The 22125-nt window shown below is 41.3% G+C and overlaps 1 protein-coding gene across 2 annotated transcripts in view; it reads left to right on the top strand.

The window, feature by feature from the left end:
* The window catches only part of TPK1 (thiamin pyrophosphokinase 1), a 284733-nt gene that overhangs the window by 112499 nt on the left and 150109 nt on the right, over nucleotides 1-22125 (top strand). For both annotated transcript variants that reach the window (XM_031047165.2, XM_031047166.2), the window contains one exon: nucleotides 2254-2323. In XM_031047165.2, coding sequence (XP_030903025.1) covers nucleotides 2254-2323 — 70 coding nt within the window. The remainder of the gene's footprint in view (nucleotides 1-2253; nucleotides 2324-22125) is intronic.

Genomic DNA, 22125 nt, shown 5'->3' with positions numbered 1-22125 from the left:
ACAGCTAATTTAAGGACAGGTGTTGCCTACTCTGCCTGCAATAAGGTGTTACTAAATTCTGTGTGAGCTGAACTACCTGAGAGAACAAATATGCCAAGGTGAAAGGAATTACATTAATCCAGTTTAAGGTGAAAGGAATTACATTAATCCAGTTTCATCTGTAACATCAAGTGAGAAGTTAAAAGCTTCCAATCAAACAGAGTGGGTAAAAAGGGTTGTTGTTTTGTGATGTTTACATTCATCAGGATGGATGAGGAACCTGGCAAGAGCCTAACACAGTGATTAACCATTGGAAGTGGCTGGCCAGCTACCATAATTTAGAAATGGTCCCACTTAGTGAAATGTGTCAGGACCAAATCTGCTTGACCTTGGGCTGTTAATATGGATTTGGATGGTGGCTGAAAGACTGGGTGAAGTAAGACAAGGAGACAGAGAAGAACACGGTCTGCCCAAGACTGATTGCCATAGTGTGTGGTTGTGATACTATGAAGAGAGCAGGCATCACAGGAGCAGTGCTAGAAGAGATACTGAGTGCAGTGCTTGTTCTCCTGCCCTGAACATTCCTGCTGCCTGCAGGAAAGAAGTTGCTGTACCCAAAGCTACCTGTAATGAACTGGTATCTTTTGTGCTGTCCTGCCTTCTTCTTTTTGTCCAAAAAGCCTCATCTGAGGTCGCATGGTACTGCATGGTGGATATACACACACAGAACTTCCCCTCTTGTGGGAGTTCAACAGCCAAATAAGAAAGAACAGCTCAAAGATGGGAGCAGGTGTAGAGATGAACTTAATTGTCCCAGTTTGTATAGTCTGGCTAAGCTAGGGACATAGGTGATTGTCCTCCTAATGAGTGCCAAAGGGAAAACTGTAGGTTTGTATCACTGCTGAGAGGTCGTTGTAACTGAGAAATAAACACCAAAGCAAAACAGCGTTAGCTGAAAATTGGATTCTCAGCAGCAGGAAGTGCCTGATCTGAGTTTTTATACCTTTTTTTCCCCCCAGTACTTGGGCAGGCTGTTTCTTTCTTTGTTTCTCCTCTTTTTCCTTTTCCCTTCCTTCCCTCCGATCCTCTGATTTCCAGCCCTCCTGGGTCTACCAGTTCGTCTCTCTTTGCCTGCGGACCTGGAATGAACACTCTGCTGTAGTATAGATGCTACAGCTTCTTTTATCTTGTGTGCTGTGCTTATCTAACTTGTGCATCTCAGAGCAAAACCGATAAAGACTGCTAAGACAAGATGATCATGTTCAGCCTTTAACAGCTTATCCTCTTTAATAAAGTCTCATGAAAGAACTGTGTGTTCAGTTGTCTGGTGATTTATAGGGATGATTATGAATAAAATATACCAAGTTATGCCTTATTTTGTAATATTATTGAAGTTCTCTCTTTTCTCTGACTTAAGTCTATGTAAACAAAGGGATCACAGAAGAACAGTATGTTTGTGCTTGTTTAAAATCAATTGGCACGTACCCTTTGTGGTCTGTAGGTTATGTGGAAGCACAGAAAATTATTGTGCTTTTGTTCCTTTTGTAGCAGCATAGGTCAAGATTTAAAGCCAAGACCTGACCCACCTGCTTTATATCAGATGATTCAAACAGTCTGTGGAGCAGTATAGGAGCTGTTGTCATGGAATCATAGAATAGTTTGGGTTGGAAGGGCCCTCTAAAGGTCATCTAGTCCAAGATGACCTTGAACTGCAATGAGCAGCTCCATCTTCAACTAGATCAGGTTGTCCAGAACCACATCCATCCTGGCCTTGAATGCAGTAAAGTGCTCATTTGTGTGTCATAGGAGGGGAATTAAAAAGAGAAAACTGGTATTGTCATGTCTAGCTAATTTCTTTTGCCCCGGTTTTTACGCAGGTCACTGGTGAGCAGATTGCTAGGTTTAAATTCCTGCCTGTTCAGAGAAGTACATACCCATCCATGGAAGATGGGCCCTTTCCAGGCTTTGAACACTTGCCCCCATGTGGTTAAGCTGATGGGCAGCAGGATAGAGTAGATAGAAATAAGCTATTTGTGAAGGTCAGTGGCGTAGTCAGATGAAGATTAGACTATTCTGATAAAATAATTTCAAATGTCTATTTAGAGAAACAAGGAAAGCAGTCAAGTATAAGAAGATAAAAGCCATGTGAGATCTCAACTTTTTCCCCTACGCTGCAGTGAACAATTGAGATTACACAGAAATGTCAGTAATGGAGTAACTGGTTATGTTTGTTTATAATGCCAGTGCATTGATGTTCTACCTTTTCCCCTGCAGCTGCACTGAGAGCTTGTGCTGATGGAGGTGCCAATCGTCTCTATCACATCACAGAAGGAAGCCAGGACAGGTATGTTAACAGTAAACTTGAAGCCATTGAAGTCATCTCAAAAGTAACACATGGAGGAACAGTTACTGAAGCAGCTGCCTGCTCTGTGCATGGTACTTCAACAAACTGTGGCAGGCAGTATAATGTTTTCTCCACATTAACTTTTATCCCCAGCCACACTTTTTAAAAGCACACAGCCTCAAATACCTTTTCTCCCTAAGCCCACTGGTCTTTTTTCTGCATGAAACCTCTGCTCTAGGACTGTCTTATTTCATACATCCATCAGAGCTAGGCCTTTGATGCAGCCTCGGAAAAAACTTGCTGTGCCCCTAGCAAGGGTTGACTAGAGGAACATGTGATGCCTCTTGCCTAGAGCTGAGACAAAGTATATCCTCTTCATTCTTCTTGTGAGGCCTTAGAGGAAATCTGCTTTGTCAAGTGAGATGGGTAATAAACTAGGAAGTCTGCTTTTCTTTTTGGATTGTTTCTAAATAAGCATCAGGGCACAGTATGTGACTAAAGGCAAGTGCAGATGTTATCTATAAATGTGTATGCTGGGTAAGGAAGTGTGACTGAAAGGAGAATATGTTCTTGTTTTCTGTAATGCTCTTTAAATTATAAACTATCCTAGGTTTCTGCCCCAGAAGTGTTGAGGTGGGCTTGTGGTGCTAAATACTGCATTGAAGTCCTTTCTCATTTCTGTAGCGGAGCCATGGAACGCTCTGTGATCTGAGGTTACTAAGTGCCTTTTTGCATGGTCTTTAGGATTTTCAGTTGTTTTGAGCTGGAATTCATAAATAAATTGCTTAATAAAAGAAAATAAATGAATAAAGCTGACTTTCAGGGCAAAGGAACGAGACAGGTATTTGGTAGAACTTGCAGATGTATGAACAGTTTTGTTCATGCAGCAGAATCTGACACGTATTTTGTGTTTCATCTCACGAAAAGTGTATGACAGAGGCCAGGGAAAGCTCAGTTTCTTCCTGTCCTTCAAGTAAAGAGCAGAGTTGGAGAGGAAGACTGTAGTCTTAAAGTAAAAATTAACATTTCTTCCTTTGTCACCTGTGAGAAGTTTGGCTGAGTTCTACTCCTGCTAAAACTGAGACTGGAGTCTGTCAAGCACTACTAAACTGTTGTAGTGGTATTCCTTCAGTCGTCTTCTATTTCTCTTCTCCTAGTATTTGCTAACAGAGCCATGCACAACTTGATCTTGAGTTCAAACAGAAATGTGGTTGACTTATAGCAAGTAGTTCTCTCTAATATCTGATAATGGTGATGCTTTCCAAAGAACAACATTTTAGAGCTTTCATTTTACCTCCTCCTGTAACTCATTCATCTCTTCTGCACACCTTTATGTTCATATTAAATAAATATAATTCAGGGGAAATGGGTGATTATACCTTGACTGACTAGCTCATTCAGTTTTGCATACTTGGCCCTTGGAGTATTCTTTTTGTCTGTCTTTCTTCTTCACATCCTAATTGCTTTGGGTAGGTATATTTTACCTTCAAAGTGATTCTTTTGAAGCAAAGAAAAGACCTGCATAATTTTGGTTTTTGTCTTCAAAGAAATCATTCTGCTGGAAAGAATATTCATTTACTTTTCTCAAGTATTTTCCCTTAAATTCCTTGTCATTAAAGAGCTTTCTGCTCAGGCTCTACTCACATGCTGATCATTTTTTAATGCTTCCTTAACCTTCTGTTTAAAACTATTTTACTTGAAGCCCTGAGATCTAATTGTGTTGTATCAAAACCTAAAACCTATAGTCCTTTAATTCTAGAGAGATTACTATATCTGAGAGAGAACTTGATTGATATTTTGGACTTGATGCTCAGTGACACCAAAGTGTGGGAAGAATCTTTTGGAATGGGAATAAATGACAACATTCTGGGGTAAGGGTCAGCTAGGAATATAGCACTGTTAGAGGGGTGTCTTCCTCTGGAGATAAGTATTTGTTGCTGTTTCGAAGGGTCGATCCATTTCCAAATCCTAGAAAAATGTAGAGCTAGAAATGACCTCAGGGTTTGTCCTTCTTTCCCTCTGCTTCAAGGTTAAGGCATACGTAGTCAGTTGGCTCTTTAAATTCTTCAAGTGGAAGGCCCCCCCATCTACTTTTAGGCTAAAATATGCCCAGCTTGTTTGGTCTTTCTTTATTGGTCATTTTTGCTTTTCTTGGCTTCTCTTCAGTTATTTAGTAACTATATCTTAAAGCACTGTGGCTGAAGCTGGGAAAGATGCTCTACAGAAGACTTGCCCAATGCAGAACAGTTCTTTAACTTGCTTCTCGTGTTAAGACCATCTATGCTGTTGAATGAAGAGGAGCAAAAGTAGATTTGAGGGCCCCTCATTTCCTGCCTCCATAATTTTCCTGTTTTCTCCATCATGTCTTGACTTGTGTCTGTGCCGGAGTGGTTCATCTATTCCCATCAAACAAAGGAAGCTCTCACCTTCCTCTCTGCAACTGTGCAGGCTGGTTTAGCAGTGTGACTTCAGGTCATGAGATTAATCGATGTAGTGGTTATATATCTTCCTCTATGCTTGTGGTGTCATTTTTATGATGTATTTGGTTGGTTTTCCTATTAGTCTCTGTAAGAACTAGCTTAAAAACAAACCTCAGTTGCAATTATTCTTGCTTAAAAGCAAACAAACAAATCTAAGAAAACCTTTGTTTTTGTAACTACTGATAATGAGAAATTGTGCTGTTTTATTTCAGTGATGTATTAAAACAAATGCCAGGAGCGGTAGGATGAGTAACCAAAAGGGCAGGATAATTTTCCTTAGAGAAGCCCATCCTTGGGAGCTGTCAGTGTTGGGGACAGAGGAAAGGCAGCAGGGAAGAAGGGATGGACTCCTGTCCTCTGCTGCATTTCTCTTGCTGGCTTTACAGCCCAGAAAGGTTATTTAGACTGTGTCTTTTCTTTATTAATGTCAGTTCCCACTCAGAAATAAGGATTGTTGCTAAACCATTCTTGATTGCTAAACATTTGCAGCTAATGAGAGTTAAGGGTGAGTTACTGATCTTTACGGGATTTGTTTTGCTCTGCCTTATTCTGCCTGCCTTGCCTCCTACCCTGTTGTATATTGCCTTGAATCCCTGTGAAGCACTTATCCACTTCAGCTAGGTTGTTGCTTATCTGTATCACACTACGGCGACTTCTTTCTCAACACTTGCTGATTAAATCTTAAGGCATTGATTAACCTGTGTGTCACTTGCTTTGGGGTATATGAAGGTGAAGATGCATTGAAAACTATCATTGTATTGGCACCTGTAAAAGTAATCATTAGAACTTGTGTCTCAGCTGCTGTTTTCTAGAGAGACGTCAAATACATCGTGTACTCAGGTTTTGCAACACGAAGAGCTTCAGGTTAGAGGGGTGCAGTGAGCCCTATAAGAGGGAAGATAAATCCTATCATAAATACTGGCTTTCTGGGGTTCTATTTAGTATTTCACTGTCTCAGACTTACTACATGAGGTGGATTGCTTACAATCACTAAGAACATCACTTTAGCTACCCTTCCAGTTTTTCTGTGAAGGGTATAAAGGCAAAGAGTAGCAGTGAAACTGAAAAGCGGTGGTATATTTTGATGTTGCATTTTCTACATGTAAAACATACATGAGGTGAACTTAAATGATGCATGAAAATGCAGTATACTGCATTTACAATGGCAAATACAATTACTGTATAAATCTCCTCTGTACTGGATATGCAGAGAGGCAGCTCCAAGAAACTCTACATGTGTGTTTGGAAATTAGGAACAAATTCCATAAACATTTCCAGTTGATGCAGCTGTTAAAGTTCAAACATGGACCTGAAAAAAAACATTTTGGAAGCAACTTATATTCAGGAGTACAGATTGCTGCATGAAGTCTGTCTTTTGATGATGCCCCTCCACCCCCAAGGTAAATTAGCAATAGCTAGTTAGTCAAAACCAGTCAAGGGTACTGGTTATATAAGGTGATGCTACTTCTTTAACTTGGATTTAACAGACTATTCTGTGTCCTAAGCTTTGTGTTGGGAAGCTGAAGTGGAAAACAGAGGTCTTAATTGTACAGCTTTTACAGTTTGCACTTACTAAGTTTTGTGTCAGTGAGTAAATGTGGGCATATGGCAAATATTTCAATGGTGACTACTTTGATGAGTTTCTTGTTGTCCACATGCCTGGAAATAGTTTCAAGGATTAGCTGCTCCATTACCTTCCCTGGAATTGAGATAGGGCTAAGCAGAGTTCTCAGAGTTCTCCTTCTTGCCCTCTTGAAGACAGGAATGACATTTGCTCTCCTCCAGTCTTTGTGTGTTTCTGCCAGTTGCCATGATTGCTAAAGGATTGTCAAATATGGCCTTGCAATGACATCTGCCAGCTCCCTCCACACTCACGTGCATCCCATCTGTGCGCATGGATTTATATGTGCCATTTTATGTAAGTATTCCCTGACCTGATCCTTTTCCACCAAGAGTACATCTTCCTTGCTCTAGTCTTTCTCCCTGTCTCTGGTGCCTGTGATTTCTGCAGGTTTGTCTTGTTAATAAAGACTGAGGCAAAGGTGGCATTCAGTACCTCAGCCTTTTCCATGTTCTGTGTAACCCGGTCCCCTGTCATGTTAAGCAATGGGCTCACATTTTAACTAGTCTTCCTTTGATCACCTATGTACTAATAGAAGCCCTTCATGTTGTCTTTGGCATCCCTGGCCTAACTTCATCCATTCCCAGGTAAGGCTCCGTGCACTCTAGGTGTTCTCTCCTGTGAAGGGCAACTGCTCCTCATCATCTTCCCATCCCGTCCTTCCTAAAAAGTCTGCATCCCCTCATGGTAACACTCCATCCATGTTTCCTTGATCCCAACAAGATTGTAGCTCTGCAACTGCACACAAATCTCTGACTCATTGTTATTTTCTGAATGCATTCTCCAGGGCTTTATTTTGCCTCAAGAGTTTGAAAAGGAAGCAATAGGCTCAACCTCTGAATAGGAAGACTGAGCCAGTGTAACTTCCGTGAGAAAAAGCAGTCGCATATTTGCTGGTGTGAAAGGTGGAAAGATGACTCGTAGTGAAATTGTCTGTGTGTTTTATGGCTTCATGCATGCATTTTGGCAATTACTGAAGGATTAGTAGTGCCAATTCACCAGCCATCTTTTCTTCCTTTGGTTCGCTAGTTCAATTGTCTATTATAATTTACACTGAACTTGCCTTATCTTAGAAATCATTGTCTCTATTGTCAATATAATGAAAAAAGAAACAGCTGGGCAACAGCTAGCAATACCCATATGTAAAATGAGATCTTTTGTCTTGTTATTCTCTCCTGAATAACCTTCTCCTCATGGAAAAGTAGATCCCTAATAGGATTATAGAGTGAGAAATTCATATATACTTCACTGTGTTCTGTATTGGATTAGAAATAGGGTACTTATGAAAGTAATTAGCCATTGATGTAGCTTAATGTAGGATTGAGAGGAATTCTTTGCTTGAACTCTTTGGATTAAACTGGATATTGTTTTAAAGCTATCTTGTGTTCAGGCAAAATTTAGCGCACTGATGCAAAAATATTGAATGAGATTATCGGAGGATAGTGTTGTACTAGAAGACTGCAATGGCTTTTTCTTGTCTTTGAAATCTATCCATTGTATGTTTGGGAGAGGATGTGAGAGAGCTATATGTGTGAAGGTTTTGCTTTACAAATGTTGATGTAAGGATATGTTTCAGTAATGTTACAAAAAATGATATTGGCCTCAAATGCGAGGTCAGAGCTATTGGAAATGGCTTTCCCATTGCTGCTGGTGGTGAGGAGTTCTGTCAATTGAGGGGTTGCATTCTGAAACCCAAGAAAGTTGAAAGCTGAGAACATGCTTTATTTGTTAAAGGGCTTAAGGAAATCTTTTACATCAGACATTTTTGCTTGACCTAAAAACTGTAGCAGTGTTCAAAGATCAAAATCGGGATCTTAAGTTTATCCTTATCAAATCTGCAGGAGTGTTCAGGAAGCCCATCCCTAACCACAGTCAGGTTCTTTAGGGAATACCTGACTTGGGATCCATTTTTCAACCCTAGCTTACTTCAGAAAGCAGCCAGGCACCAACAAATATCAGAAAACCAAAGCAACCTATCTCTCAGTGTTTGGGAAGATGAATCCATTTGAAGTTACCTACTGTGCTTATTTCAGGTAGTGCAGATGAGAAACTCTCAAGATACGTTCTGATCATGTAGTTTTTTGCTCTTAATTTGTATCTTCAATTTAATGACTTTCACTTGATTATGTTTTCAAACACATTTTTATTCCAGTAGCCATGCACTGTAAATAGAATTCAGAGCTTGTTTCAGAAACAATCAGGTGTTGAGATATCAAGAGATACTCATAGATTCAGTCCTCAATTTAACCCAAGATTAGCTTCCTGTACTGGGAGGTGTTTCCTGAAAGGGCAATAACATCACGAGGCATATCAGGCTTATTGGGTCTCTGAATCAAATGCTCACAGAACTGATGAGAGGTGAAAATCATTGGTGTTTTTTTACACTGCTCGGGTTCCTTTTGATATTAGACAGCATAAAGCCAGATTCAGGAGTATGTGTTTTTCCCTGGCATTGACTACATCACTGTAGTGCTTTATTTCTATTCAATTAGCCGTCAGATGCTATAAAAGAAACATCTTTGAGTTACGTAGCCATGGTTTGGATTTAAGTCAGAATTTTAGGAGGGGCAGAAGCACTGTGTTTTACAGATCACATAAAGTGGAGATACATTTTGAGGGGAACATCAGCAACCAGCTGTAAATGTTGTTTTAGCTCGGTTTACTTGGAGATGCTTCTAATTGTACTTACTACTATATTACATAAACAGTAACAGAAAACGGATAAGGGCTTTCCCATAATTTCCTCAATCTGAAGAACAAACAGCAGGTTACTATCTAATTAAAACACTTGGGCTTATAAGTATCAGCAGAATTTAGTTAAGATTAAATTACTCTTGAATTACTTTTGTTGAATTCCTGTTGTTTTTGGTAGCCAAGATGGAAACTGTAGAATGCCAGTAACATTTACACTGTGTGTATGTGGAAGCACACATGCCTCGTTTCTTTTATTTTAGGAGACACTGCAAGTAAGTTACTCCCTTAGTACAGGACCATGCTTTCTTCACAAGAGAAGAGTAAAAAAAGAAAAGCACTCTTCAGTAGAACTGGATATGATTCACAAGTGGAAGAGGTAGATGTACCAGGTTTCATCTAGAGAGTATTATCCACTAGTTAAAATGGAGAACTGGGAATCAAGACCTTTATTTTGTTCCCAGTTTGCTCACTGTGCAAATCATCTCAGATTCTCAGTCACCTTTAACATGTGGGTAAATACCCTTAAGAAGGGCTAAAATGCTGCCCTTTTTCATCTGGTCTCATCAGAGTTTCTGATAATTCCTTGTTAAAAGCTGAACCTATAAAAGTTCCAGGTATCATTCCTCCTAAAGTCAGTATTTAATAAGGCATAGTAGGTCCCAGATGGAGGCAGACTTGATCTCCATGAGCACTTCAAGGAGATGGGAAGGACGAGGACAAATGTCTGGCTAGATGGAGTGATGGGCAAATACAAAAGAGATGGACAGCTTGTTCACTGGCTGCAGTGAGGTGCTCTGCCCATAATACTGTGCTGTCCCAGGAAGAGCACCAGAAGCCAAGTTATAATTCCAAATTGGGAAAATAAGAGGTCACAGTTTGTCCAGAGCAGTAATTCAGGGTGGAGGAAGGAAAAGAGTGGCTGAGGAAAGGAGAATATAGGGACACTTACAATTAATCCCAGGTCTCTCAATCAGAGGGCTTGTATTGCTTTGGCTTCTTCTTCACATAGCTGTATCTTTTCCCCCAAGTGTACTGTAGGTAGAGAAATCACTCCATCTGGGTGATTTCTGGCTTTATGACACGGTAAAAATCATTTATGGCCACCCCAGTGCTAGAAGTTAGGACTTTGCAGTGATAAAATACCCGTGCATTGAGTCACATCAGTTTGGAACGGAGTCCTGAGCTGGTCTAAGAGCACTCTGCACTTTATAGCAGTTGGGTTTGTTGTGCCTAAGGAGTAATTCTAGGATCCTGGAAAACATGGCTCTGTGTGTGGTGTTAGGATGAAATGTATGCCTTTGCTTCTTTTGGATCTCTGAATATCACTAGAAATTAAGGATTAGGCAGGCAGTGCTTGCTTTTATGGAGCAAAACTTTTTACAAGCATTTGGGGCAGGCTGGGGAGTGGGAGTTTTCCTGTGTTTGAAACAAAGCGAAGCTAGAAAGTTCCTGCAAGCCTCAAACTAGGCCGGGGTTTTGCTGCAATAGAACTTGTCATTTAAGATGTAAAATACGAACTTTAGAATGAACATGGCAAGAGCAGTCTTAGCTTTGGCAGAAGCTTGTTAAGACTGCGAAAGTGAGCATTCAGTCTGGGAGCATAAGAATACATGTGCCAGCAGTGCCTTAAAATGAATGTATGTTAACCAATGTCCTTGAAGTTGACTGATCTGCACTGTTATCCTTAAAAGTGCTATAACACCTCTTCACTTTCTCAGCTCTTTCTTTCCTTCATAATCTAGGTAACTCCTGGAAAGTGCAGGTATAGTCCCGTCCAGGTGACTTGATAGTACAGAATGCTACGTAATGGGGCTGAAAACAAATAACAACCATCGATAACTTATTCAGATTAGCTTTTTGCTGTCTCTAAAATGCTCTTTCAGTAAGTTTATTAGTGATTGCTGAAGCGTAAACATATTCTGGGTGTTTATTTCTTGGTTTTCTTTCCTATTCTCTATCTTCATAGACTCTGTTTTCTTTTTATAAGCATGCGAAAGGCAGAAGTTCTGACTTTGAACAGTTTGCATTCAAATGGACACCTTTATTTTGAGGATAGATGATTGTATACTTCAGATCTGTTTAAGCTGAGTGTTAATGAAGCTAGTAGCTTGCAAATGGGGGACTTTACGCATTATAGAATATAATGAGAAGTAAAACTTAAAAATATAAATCCATTTTTCTTGAAACTGTTTGTCCTAGATCTTCTGCTATGATTTGGGTTTAAATCTAATTGTATTCCAAGCGTGCCTCTGTTTTACAAATGGACTCTTTCAGCTTTTCATTTTAAAATGTTTTGTGCCCCAGTTTTCACAGAAAATGCTATCAAGAACAAGGAGCTGTGTTCTCAAACTCTGATCAAGCCTACTGATTACAGTTGATAAATAAGAATAGTTTAGGGCTAAGCGGTGAGTATTATGGGCCTCTTCTGACGAGGACAAGGCAAGGAGCAAAACTGTAGCTCCAGTTACAAAGCCATCCATGTGGAGGGCTGAGCATTGATTTGGACTACTAAGTAAAGTAGTCAGGCAGCTCCAAAAATTCCACAATTGAAGACATGAGGGTTAATCTTTGCTAGAAAGTTAGAGCCCTGAGACATTACAGAGCCAGTTGTGTTCTGCTGCCAGAAATAACTTGCTCAAACATGCGGATAATGTTTACATGGTATTTCCAAAGCTGCTTTTGAATACATTTATGCTCCAGAAACTCCAGTCTTCTCCTTCAACTCATAGTTCATGTAAAAATCATGCCCCTGGGTATGCATGTGCCTCTGTAAGCCACAAGCTGCCTGCCTTATTTAGGTACCAGTCTGAGCTTTAGTTTTGCAAAGTACATGCTAGAAATCAGGTTTGGGGTTTGTTTGGGGGTTTTAAATGCACTTGGTGAATGAGGGGAAGCTAGGATTCTGTGCAAGCTCAGCAGAGCTGTTAACACAGGTTTTGTGTGTTGGGTTTGGTTGGTTTGGTTTTTGTTTTCTATCTTTTTTGGTGTTACCGAGTTTTTCTCATTAAATGTCACAACACAGGAATAGATATGGCCTGTGCTTGCCCAACAGGGACTAGGATTACCTTTTGTACAGATTCAGGATCTTTTGTTGACTTAGTTGGGAAGTGATTAACCTACAAATGTCTAAGCAATTACACCCTCTCCATACATTGCCCTGAATTCTTGCAATGCAATTAATACTTGATGTGATGCATCCCTTCTCTATGGTGATTGCAAGCAGGGAAACTGCCACAGCAACTGGATACTGTTCCAACAGCCTATGAAATGGATGGAGCAAGAATGAGACTCTCACTGCTACTTTGTCAGTTACCGTGTCTTCCAGAGACTGGGACACAGTCTATTTTTATCCCTTGTGCTTTAAAAGAAATGTAATCAAACAATTTTTAGCTGTGTAAATAGTGTTTGAGCATCTATTGCCCTGATTTCATATTTGAAGGCAGCATTGGCCATAGTTGGAAATCGTTACTGCTTATTGTATTTGGAAGTACTTTGTGGTGCCCACACAGTGATCAAAATATTTAGAATAGATTTTGGAAGTGGTAAGACCAGGAATGAAATTCATCCTATAGGAATACATTGTTCTTGGATTCGTAACTGTAGAGGGTATCCCACCTACACAAACTGCTTGGCTCTCAAGCTGCCTGGCTCTACCTGGTTGTTAAGAAACTCCAGCTGAAATAAGTTTCTTCTTTCTATTAAAATGAATCTGAGCAGCCCGTTCCAGGTATCTACATCACATGGCTAATGTGTATATAAGATGCTTTGGATCAGAGTACATGTGTGTGTGCAGTTTGCTCTGTATTTCCTTCAGTGTGGCTTTAAGTATTTTAATTTCTGTATAAAAGTTGCCTGGCATATAAAAAAGAATAGAAGCAGTAAATAATGATACAAGTGTTCCCCTTAATTCATTCATTATAAGCATTACGGATAAAGAGTGACTAACTGAAGGCAGTGTTAGGGATTTGCAGCTTGAGACTGGATTAACTCATTAGTGTGGAGGAAGCTAATAGGATGCCAGTGAATAAGATGGATAAAGATCAGCAGGTTAGAAAAGGTATATTTTTAGAGTGCTTGATACATGACACAATGACACAGTGGGTACCGATGGCAGAGGATAAAAGGCTGTGCCTTTGGAGCTGTCTTTTTCTCCAGCATAAAAGGGAGATGGGTATTCAGGTGTAGCTCAAAATGCTTGGTAAAATATTTAGTGAGGGTAGTGAGATATTGAGGTTGGCTTTTTTTGGTGATGTTGTTTTCCTTGCAGTCGGTGTGTGTTACAAGTCCAGTGACATCGTTCAGAGCACTGGACATCCAGCTGTGGGCCAGAGCATTGAGAAAGGGGCCTGTGGTTGTCATCCCCTCTGTGCAGAAGGGAAGTCATTCTGCAAGAGCTTGAAAACATACATGCACTGAAGCAACAGTGCTCTGAAAATCTCTGTTTCTTTGTCAGCAGGGCTTTTTCCTCAGTGTTTAGGAGAGTTGAACACGTTAGGTGACAGTTGGCACAGGCATCATCTAAAGAAGGCAGAATTGAAAGGGAGGGAGGAAAACAGTACAAGGAAAAGGATGGGGAGGGAGTGAAAATGTTTGTGATGCTAAAGCTGAAAAGGAGAAAAAGTCTCTGGAATAAACCTAGCTAATAACTCCAGCAGAGCAACTGCTATTCTGTCACATGAAAGGAAGGAGGGAAGGCTCTGTAGTAATAAGGGCAAAAGATGTGATTTGCGTCGGCAAGTTCCAGCACTATCTGTGGGAGGATTGATGTTTTCTGATTTTACAAGCTGCAGCAGGCGTGTTGAATGGCAGTGACAGATGAAATTGGATTTGTGTGCATTAAGGTAGTTTGAGTGGGGAGGGAAAGACAGACTGTCCCAAAAACGCTACTGAAAAAGAGGCAGTACATGATTCAGTGCCATTTTTTGTGTTAAAGCATCATCTGCGAGCTTTGACAACAAATACTTTTAATTAAGGAGGTGACAGATGTGGGTGTCAATATCTCTTCTGTCTGATGCTTTTAATTTCAGGAGAATAGAAAACTGTGCATAAGTGATGTTGGGGCGGTTTTGTACAGGAGGGAATCATGTGAGGAGCGTGCATGGATTGATGGGGTGTTAGCTCTCAGAGGGAATTCTCAGGATGATGAAGACTGTGTTTTGAGGCGGTAACAGTGCTAGCAAGCAAGTTGCTGAACCCACCCCCCGTCTGCAAGTATCCACTCTGATTGGCACCGAGGGGCCAGCATTGATCCATCATTCGAAGCTTTGAAGCAAAGCAATGAAAGCGACTGCACGGGCCGTGGTTCTGCCTCTCATCTTGTGAAGAGGTTGTGCTCTCAGATTTCCTTCTAGAGTCAAAGCGTTTCAGACTGAACATCAGTTTGTGACAAAGACAGGAGCTGCAACTGTGCAACGCTGTCACTGGGCTTGGTGAGATACTGACGTTTCTGCTGGCTTAAACAGGAATTACATGGGCAAATCCCTTCTTGTTTTTGTACTCTGTCTTCTCTGCCCCACAATGAAAGTAATAGGGAAAAGCATCCGTGATCATGTTTACTGTAATGAGCCTGTCCCCTGGGGAAACACTTGTGGCACCTTTTAACATTAATCTAGTATTGATTTATGAGTCTAACTGATACGCTCTAACTCTTGTTCATTAAGTGACCACATGCAGGGTTCTCATGTTTCGTGTGTTTCCCATAGAAACCTATGCATTTGATTAAATCCAGCATTTCAGGAAGTGTTTCCTGGCAAAGCAGTATTCTAACATCATGTTGCAAGCAGGGTCCCAAGGTCACAAGCTACTTTCAGAGGTTAATGAAGTCTGAAAGAAAGGTATTCTGTTGTAATTAAATAGTAATGAGTGAGAGGCCAGGAATATTTGGTCTATAATGGAGTACCATGAGGCAAAGCCAAAATCATCTGCAAATTTATCATTTTATTTCGTATTCTATTATAAAATACCCTTGGGTGTCAGTGTAATTTGTAGTTTCTAACTTGCCTGTGACAGAAGAGGGATTAAGTGGTCAGTGCTGTCATGCATATATGTGATGGTAATACACCTCGGGAGTGGCTTCGGGAACGTTAATCGCATTCCCGACATGCTGAAGAGGGCTTTCATCAGGAGAGTGATGCCTTCCCCATTCTGCAAGATCTCATTTCTAATCAGAGTGGAAAGTGCTTTCTTTGCCATGCTCACACTGGAACAGCCACTGCAAGTTTTGACTTCTTTCAGTAGCGCCAGCAGAAATACAATCATGTTCATGACCCTGTTTAAGAGCTCATCAAAATTTCCCTTTTGATTCCTGTGCTTCTGGGGTTTAATATTTCCAGCGTGTTCAAGTGTATTAGGCAGGATCCTGGCACAGGGCCACAGGCAAGTTTTCAATCCAAATGTAGATTTTGCTTCATTCCCCCCCCCAACCATCATTGTAAATGAGCTGATTCAAATGCTCATACACTGTCTTGCTCCACTCTTATCTGAAGAGTGAATGATTTTAATCTCTGAACATACAGGATAAACACATGGGTTAACAGTAGTTTGTAGTTTTGATTCCTTACTTCTGTGTTTTAAAAGTAATTGTTATTATTCCAACTTTTTGTTTCATCCGAAAGCTGCAGTTGGAAACTGTTTTCCCCACCCTGTGGGAGAAAGGGATGGGGAAAACTGTACCTGTTCGTTCTTGGGCCAAGCAAAGCAGAGGTATCTGGGAGCATCATAGCACCGAAGGGCTGCATTTTGTAAAATCCTGTAAAAACTGGGACTCCACCTAAAAGAAAATGAATCCTTCTCACTGAAAAGAAATCACTCTTTGATTGCACAGCCTGGCCTTTGGAGAAGCTGCATGGGATCATTGATGGCTCATAGCCTGCCCTTCTTGGGCCTTGGACCTCCACTGCTAGGAGAAGGGGATTTTGTGTTCACCACCTCCCTCTCTACTGTGGGCTTAGGTAAGGGGGGTGCTTCTTTAGAAAGCTGGGATGCCACATTGCCAGAGACACTGGTGATGGGGTCCTCCCAGACTGCTGCAGTGTGGCTGGCACCAGCCATTGTTACCTAGGAGTGCTGCCCCTCCCTGAGTGCACTGAGCTCAGCTTGAAGGTGGGAATGGTCACATATCTCCAGGCCTTTTTATCAGCATGTAAGTCCCAGCTCCTGTTTGTTACTAGCTGGCTGGCTGTAAATGGCTGGTGTAGGCTTGTTTGGCACCTGAGCTTAACCAGGTATTTAACAGCGTAGGATTATGGGGATGGTTTTGCTTACAATGAAATGGAGTTCTCTGTTAATCTGCAGGATTTCAGAGTTCCCGTTTCTCTATGAGGACAATTACAAAAGTACCTTCAATGAAAGTTTTTCTGTCATTCCAATAAAATGTGGGTATCTTACTTCATTATCAGGCAGATGGGTCTGTTCCTCCCAACAGTACATGGCTTTCATTAACCCATTGATTAATGACCTGATGGCATTAAAGCATGTGGAAAAAATTATCTTGCAGTGAATTTGGAGGAATGGGCCTCATGGATACCCAGAATCTCACTCTTCTATGAAATGACATCTCTAATGATGGTTACATTGCATCACGTCACCTGTGGTGGTCTTTGGGCTGCTCCTAGAGCATCTAAATACACACTAATTCCAAGTGTCTGATACTCAACTCATCTGTGTCCTGGCTTTTCCAAAGCACTTCCAGTGCTGCATCCAGTCAGTTCTCCTTTCACTTCTTGTAGCATAAATAGTTGCAGACAGCAGTAGGGATATCAGACCTCTGAATGTCTTCCCTGAGGAACAACTACTATCACTATTTATGAAGGGAATAGCTGTTAATAAGAGCTCATCATACATTTGTATTACTTATAGATAGACCTGTGTCCTTAACATCTATTTCTGATTCTATAAGAAAAGTTAATTAGGGTGTTGAAAAGATTAAATGAAAGTGGTAGTGCAGTAATAGATCTTAGTAGGATAGCAGTTAAGGGTTTTATAAATATGTTTTAAATCATGATTAATTGTGAAGTTGATACAGGGAGTATTGTTAAAACCTTCTTTCATAATATGCAGGGCACCAACAGCATTGGAGTTTACATTAAAAGTTGGGGGGGGGGGGTTCAGCTGCTCTACTTGATGTAAAATTACTTGTACAAAACCCAGGACAGGGGCTCTTTGGACTATTGGTGCTATTTACTGAGAATGAGGTATTTTCTGTCTGAGCATTTTTAACCCAAATAGACAAAAAAGGGAAAGGGGGAGGATTGGAGAGGAGAGATAGAGAAGAGAAAGGTCTCTAATATTATGTGCGTATGTGATGTTTCTAATGCCTCAGTTGTGTGCAATTTATTCTGTGATTGCCATTTATGAGCAAGCACTAAATCTATACATTGACCTGTTTGGATTTGATATGTCAGGTAGGTAGTTATCTAAATGCTATCATTTGTGCTCTAATTACTATACTGGGAAGTGACAGTAAACTGAATGCTTCTGATGAAACATTAATGACAACAGCCAGCTGAAGCCACAGACAGTAGGAGTTTAGTGGATACAGCCCAGCAACAGTCTAGGTATTAAAGACTTAACAGCAATAGTTGCACATATCTACTTGCTTTACTGAAAACACACTATAGCCTGACTAGGCAGAGACTGGATTGAGAGCAGCCCTTAGGAGAAGAACTTGGGGGTGTTGGTTGATGAGAAGCTCAATATGAGCCAGCTTGAGTCCAGAAACCAACTGTATCCTGGGCTGCATCAAAAGGAGCGTGAGCAGCAGATCAAAGGAGGTTTCATAGAATCATGAATGGTTTGGGTTAGAAGGTACCTTAAAGCTCATCCAGCTCCACCCTTTTGCCATGGGCAGGGACACCTTCCACTAGACCAGGTTGCTCCAAGCCCCATCCAACCTGGCCTTGAACACTGCCAGGGATGGGGCAGCCACAGCTTCTCTGGGCACCCTGTGCCAGCGCCTCAGCACCCTCACAGGGAAGAACTTCTGCCTAAGAGCTCATCTCAATCTCCTCTCTAGCAGGTTAAAGCCATTTCCTCTTGTCCTGTTACTACATGCTCTTGTAAAAAGTCCCTCTCCAGGTTTCCTGTAGCCCCTTTAGGCACTGGAGCTGCTCTAAGGTCTCCCCTTAAGGAGCCTTCTCTTCTCCAGGCTGAACCAGCCCAGCTCTCTCAGCCTGGCTCCAGAGCAGAGCTGCTCCAGACCTCACAGCATCTTCTTGGCCTCCTCTGGACTCACTTCAACAGCTTCACATCCCTCTTACGTTGTTGACACAGGACTGCAGGGGTGTCTCATGAGAACACAGCAGAGGGGGAGAATCCCCTCCCTTGACCTGCTGCTCATGCTCCTTTCGATGCAGCCCAGCATTCTTAATTTCATCTGTATGTCAGGTAACTATAAAAGAGGTTTTTATTCTTTATTTAGAGCTTTATCAGAGGCATTTTAGTTGCAGCTGTGCTCACAAAAATTGTTGTTTAAAGTACATCTTACTTGAGAGAGAACTGCTTTTGTGTATTCATAACTCTGAACCTGCTGACTTGCCTAACTAAAACATCCATACTGGTACTCTGAACAGGTGGTGACACTATGAGTAGGGTAAGAAAGGATTCAAGTGAGTAGGGTGTCTCTGCCAGCTATGAAGCCGTACCCAGCTGCAGTGCTCCATCCCACTAAATGTAAGGACACTGGTGTATTAAACGCTTTTCTTTCAGAGTTTGTAAGGTCTGCCTTTCACCTTTGTGATTTCTGTCAAATTTCTATCAAACTTTGCAGTATGATGTTGTTGTCTAAATGACAAGTTCCAGAAAATGAAATGGGGTCGTACATTGTACAGCTGAATTGTGTAGAAATGGGAGAATAGTCCCTTGAGTTATTCTGATGGAAGTGAGGATGGTGTTTGGTAAAGGTTACTCAGCATCAGATAGAGCCCAGCTCTCATTTTGTATGCACATTTATCTTCTGCGCTCTCTCTAATTAATGCTTCTGTGCTATGCTGGGCAGAGATGCAGGTATCTTTTGAAATGCTAATGTTCCAGTGGTGTATCCTGGTTCTCTGTCAGCTCTGGAGATGCTGCAGCAGAGGTCAGCAGTGAAAGGTTTCATAAAACTTCTGCCTCCCAGTGAGTTACCAAATTTCATCCATACAGAGACAGCAGACTTCAAAGGGCTGTTTGTTGTTACACATCTTTCCTCCATTCCTTGCCATGTGGGCTCACATTCCCTGAAAAGGTTAAGTAACAAACATGCTTTGTTCCTGTGTAGCACAAGGGTTTTTGGGATCCTCAGTGCACTGTTTCTCTGCACAATGTTATGTACTTTATTGATGTAAGGGCTTGAAACCTGAAGAGGTTTTATTACTGTATCTGAAGTCATTACACACATCTCCATCAAAAAGAAAAAGGGTTAGAAGTTTGCTCAGTGGCTGCTCTATGGGCAGCTAGAGCCCAGGAAAGAAGCCACTTCCATTAACCATGGAGAAGTCAGCTTTGCCTTTCAGCAGGTGTGTTGTTGTCAGATGCTCTGGATTCCTCTGTAACACTTCCAGTCTTCTGAGTAGGTGTGTTTTAATACATTTCTGTGTGACAGTTCACCTTCGATGGCTGGGCTTCCTCTTTATAGATAAGTGCCAGGATGTCTCTTTCTAGCCACAAAAGTTAATCTATAAAATTATGTATACATGGAAACTGGAAGAGAAAATGCAGGCTCAAACAGGAGACACATAAATAAGACTTTTGAAAGCCTTCAGCTTTCTCCTTGCCTGTTTGGAACAGGTTGCTCAGTAAGGGAACAAATCTCTTCTCGTTGCTCTCATGAGTTGTGTAGAAGGGGCTTTAAAGAATTTCTGCTGCAAGCTACTTGCCTGCAATTTCAAGCCATGAAGGGGCTTCTTCAACTCAACCTCTCCTGCATGAAGTGGTCCTCCCTACTTTTGCAGGTAAAGAGATGCTAAACTGAAGGCAGGTACTTAAGGTACTCAGGCAAGGTAAGTAAATTATCAAAGCAAAGAAATCCCTGTGAAGGTCTTTCACATGTAGCTGCTTACTGTTGGATTGTGCTTGACTTGTGAGTGTTCTTACTGGTGTGAAGGTTCACAGAACGGACGTGTAGAGTTAAAATACCTGTCATCAAAGCTGACTTTTGAAATTGGATAATGAGCTTTCAAGCGACACTATAGGGGTTGTTAGGAACTATCTGATTAGAAGGAAAAATGAGTTTGTTCTCCTTGGAGCAGCAAAACCCACCTTTGATGGCACTCTATGAAGAAGCCTGAGCAAACTTTGGCTTCCTTCCACTGCTGCCTTTTTGAGACTAGTATTGAAATCTCAGTATGCTTTGTGACAGTCTCGATCCAAGTTTACCAGGTTTTAGATCCTATCCCTTTGATTCTTCACGTACAGTGTAAACAGTAACGAACAGTTTACCTTTCTCTGAGTTAATGGTTGTTTTTCCTCAATTTTTAGGGCAAATTCTGCCATCTGTTGCTTTGACATGACAAGAGGTAAAACAATTTCAGGTGTCTTGTCAGCCTCTATCTTCTCAGTGAGTCATCCGTTGGACGGGGAGTCCTAGTTATGTTGCTCATCTTCTTTCACCTTTTCTCTGGCCTTGTGTCCTAGAAGACAAGAGTCTGGCACTTCTGGATAAGCACTTATGCTTCCCCAGCTTTCAAAACCACATACTTTTGTGCAACTTACACTGAGGCACTGGTGCTTATTCTGCCACTGAATTACTACTCTGCCCTGAGCCATGCTGCCCTGTGCAAGCATGGAAACTCACAGCTCAGCCCCATTTTTTTCACTCCTCTTGCCAAGGGGCCAACAGCGAGATGTGGTGCTTGAGCCTGGGAGGTGCTGAGTGTCTCCTGAGACGTGCTGCTGAATAGTTTCAGCTTTAATTGGCTCTAAGGTGATGGCAACATTACAGTGATGGAGCCTTTCTTTTAAGCAACATATCAGTCTGTAAGTAGTAAGAAAGAAGCCACAGGTACTTAGGAGCAGTCTCCAGGAGTTGCTTGTCCTGTGCACACTGGGTTTTTCCCAAAGCACTTGTACTTACTGGAACATAGGAGGCCGTTTAGCTCCGTGGAAAACAAGCAAGCAGTTCTTCAGGCCTGGAGCATCCCTTTATTTTGCACTGTATTGATTGTAGCTGGAGAACAGTTTCAAATATTGACGATTTAAAAGAAAAATGCAATAGGTGTAGCTATCATTAACACTTTTCTTTGACACTGAGGGATAAGGTTTGGAGGCAGGGTGCTGGCTGCTTGATTTTTGTTAATGATAATGGGAGCGAGCAGGCTGTCCCCTGCAGAAGATGTCCCCCTGATGTGTGCTTTGTGTAGCAGCTTGAGCTGAAGGTAATATGTTCTCCAATTTATTTCAGCTATTTTTTTACTATTTGCAAGGTGACACTGCATACTAGGCAAGCATAAATGAATGCATTATTGCCCTCATATCTTCATACACTTTTATCTTTTTCTTTAAATCATAGCGTTCGCAAATGAAATAATACTTTTATGCTCTTTTAGCACTAAGCTCTTCAAAAAGTAAGGAGAAAAGAGGCTCTTCTCCAAGGTTGCCAAATATTACCAAGTACTTTTAACCACAGAGCTACCTGTCTGCAATCCACAGATGTGGTAACAGTCTGTGCCGAGAATTCCGGCAGGGTCACACCAATCTGATCTCTGTGGATGGCCTGATGTGTGCATACACTTGCTTCCTGTGTTAAATTGGATCTGCAACTGTTGTTGTCTCCCCCCCCCCCCCTTTTGTTTTTAATCTTGTTAAAACTCATCTGGATTTACCGTAACCTTATTGCAATATACAGAATGTTGTTTGGGAATGATGTTCCATGTAAACAATTGCATAATGAACATTAGGGTTTATTAAGGTCTTAGAGGAAGGCAGTTGGGGTTTCTTTTGTTATTTCTTTCTGAATTCATACAGCAGCTAGCACAGCATTGTTGTTAGTGCCACCCTCATAGAAACAGCCTGTAGTGATAAGGGAGGCTTTG

This window comes from Melopsittacus undulatus, chromosome 1 (genome assembly GCF_012275295.1).
Source record: "Melopsittacus undulatus isolate bMelUnd1 chromosome 1, bMelUnd1.mat.Z, whole genome shotgun sequence".
Taxonomy (NCBI): domain Eukaryota; kingdom Metazoa; phylum Chordata; class Aves; order Psittaciformes; family Psittaculidae; genus Melopsittacus; species Melopsittacus undulatus.
This window is presented reverse-complemented; position numbering and strand designations above follow the sequence as displayed.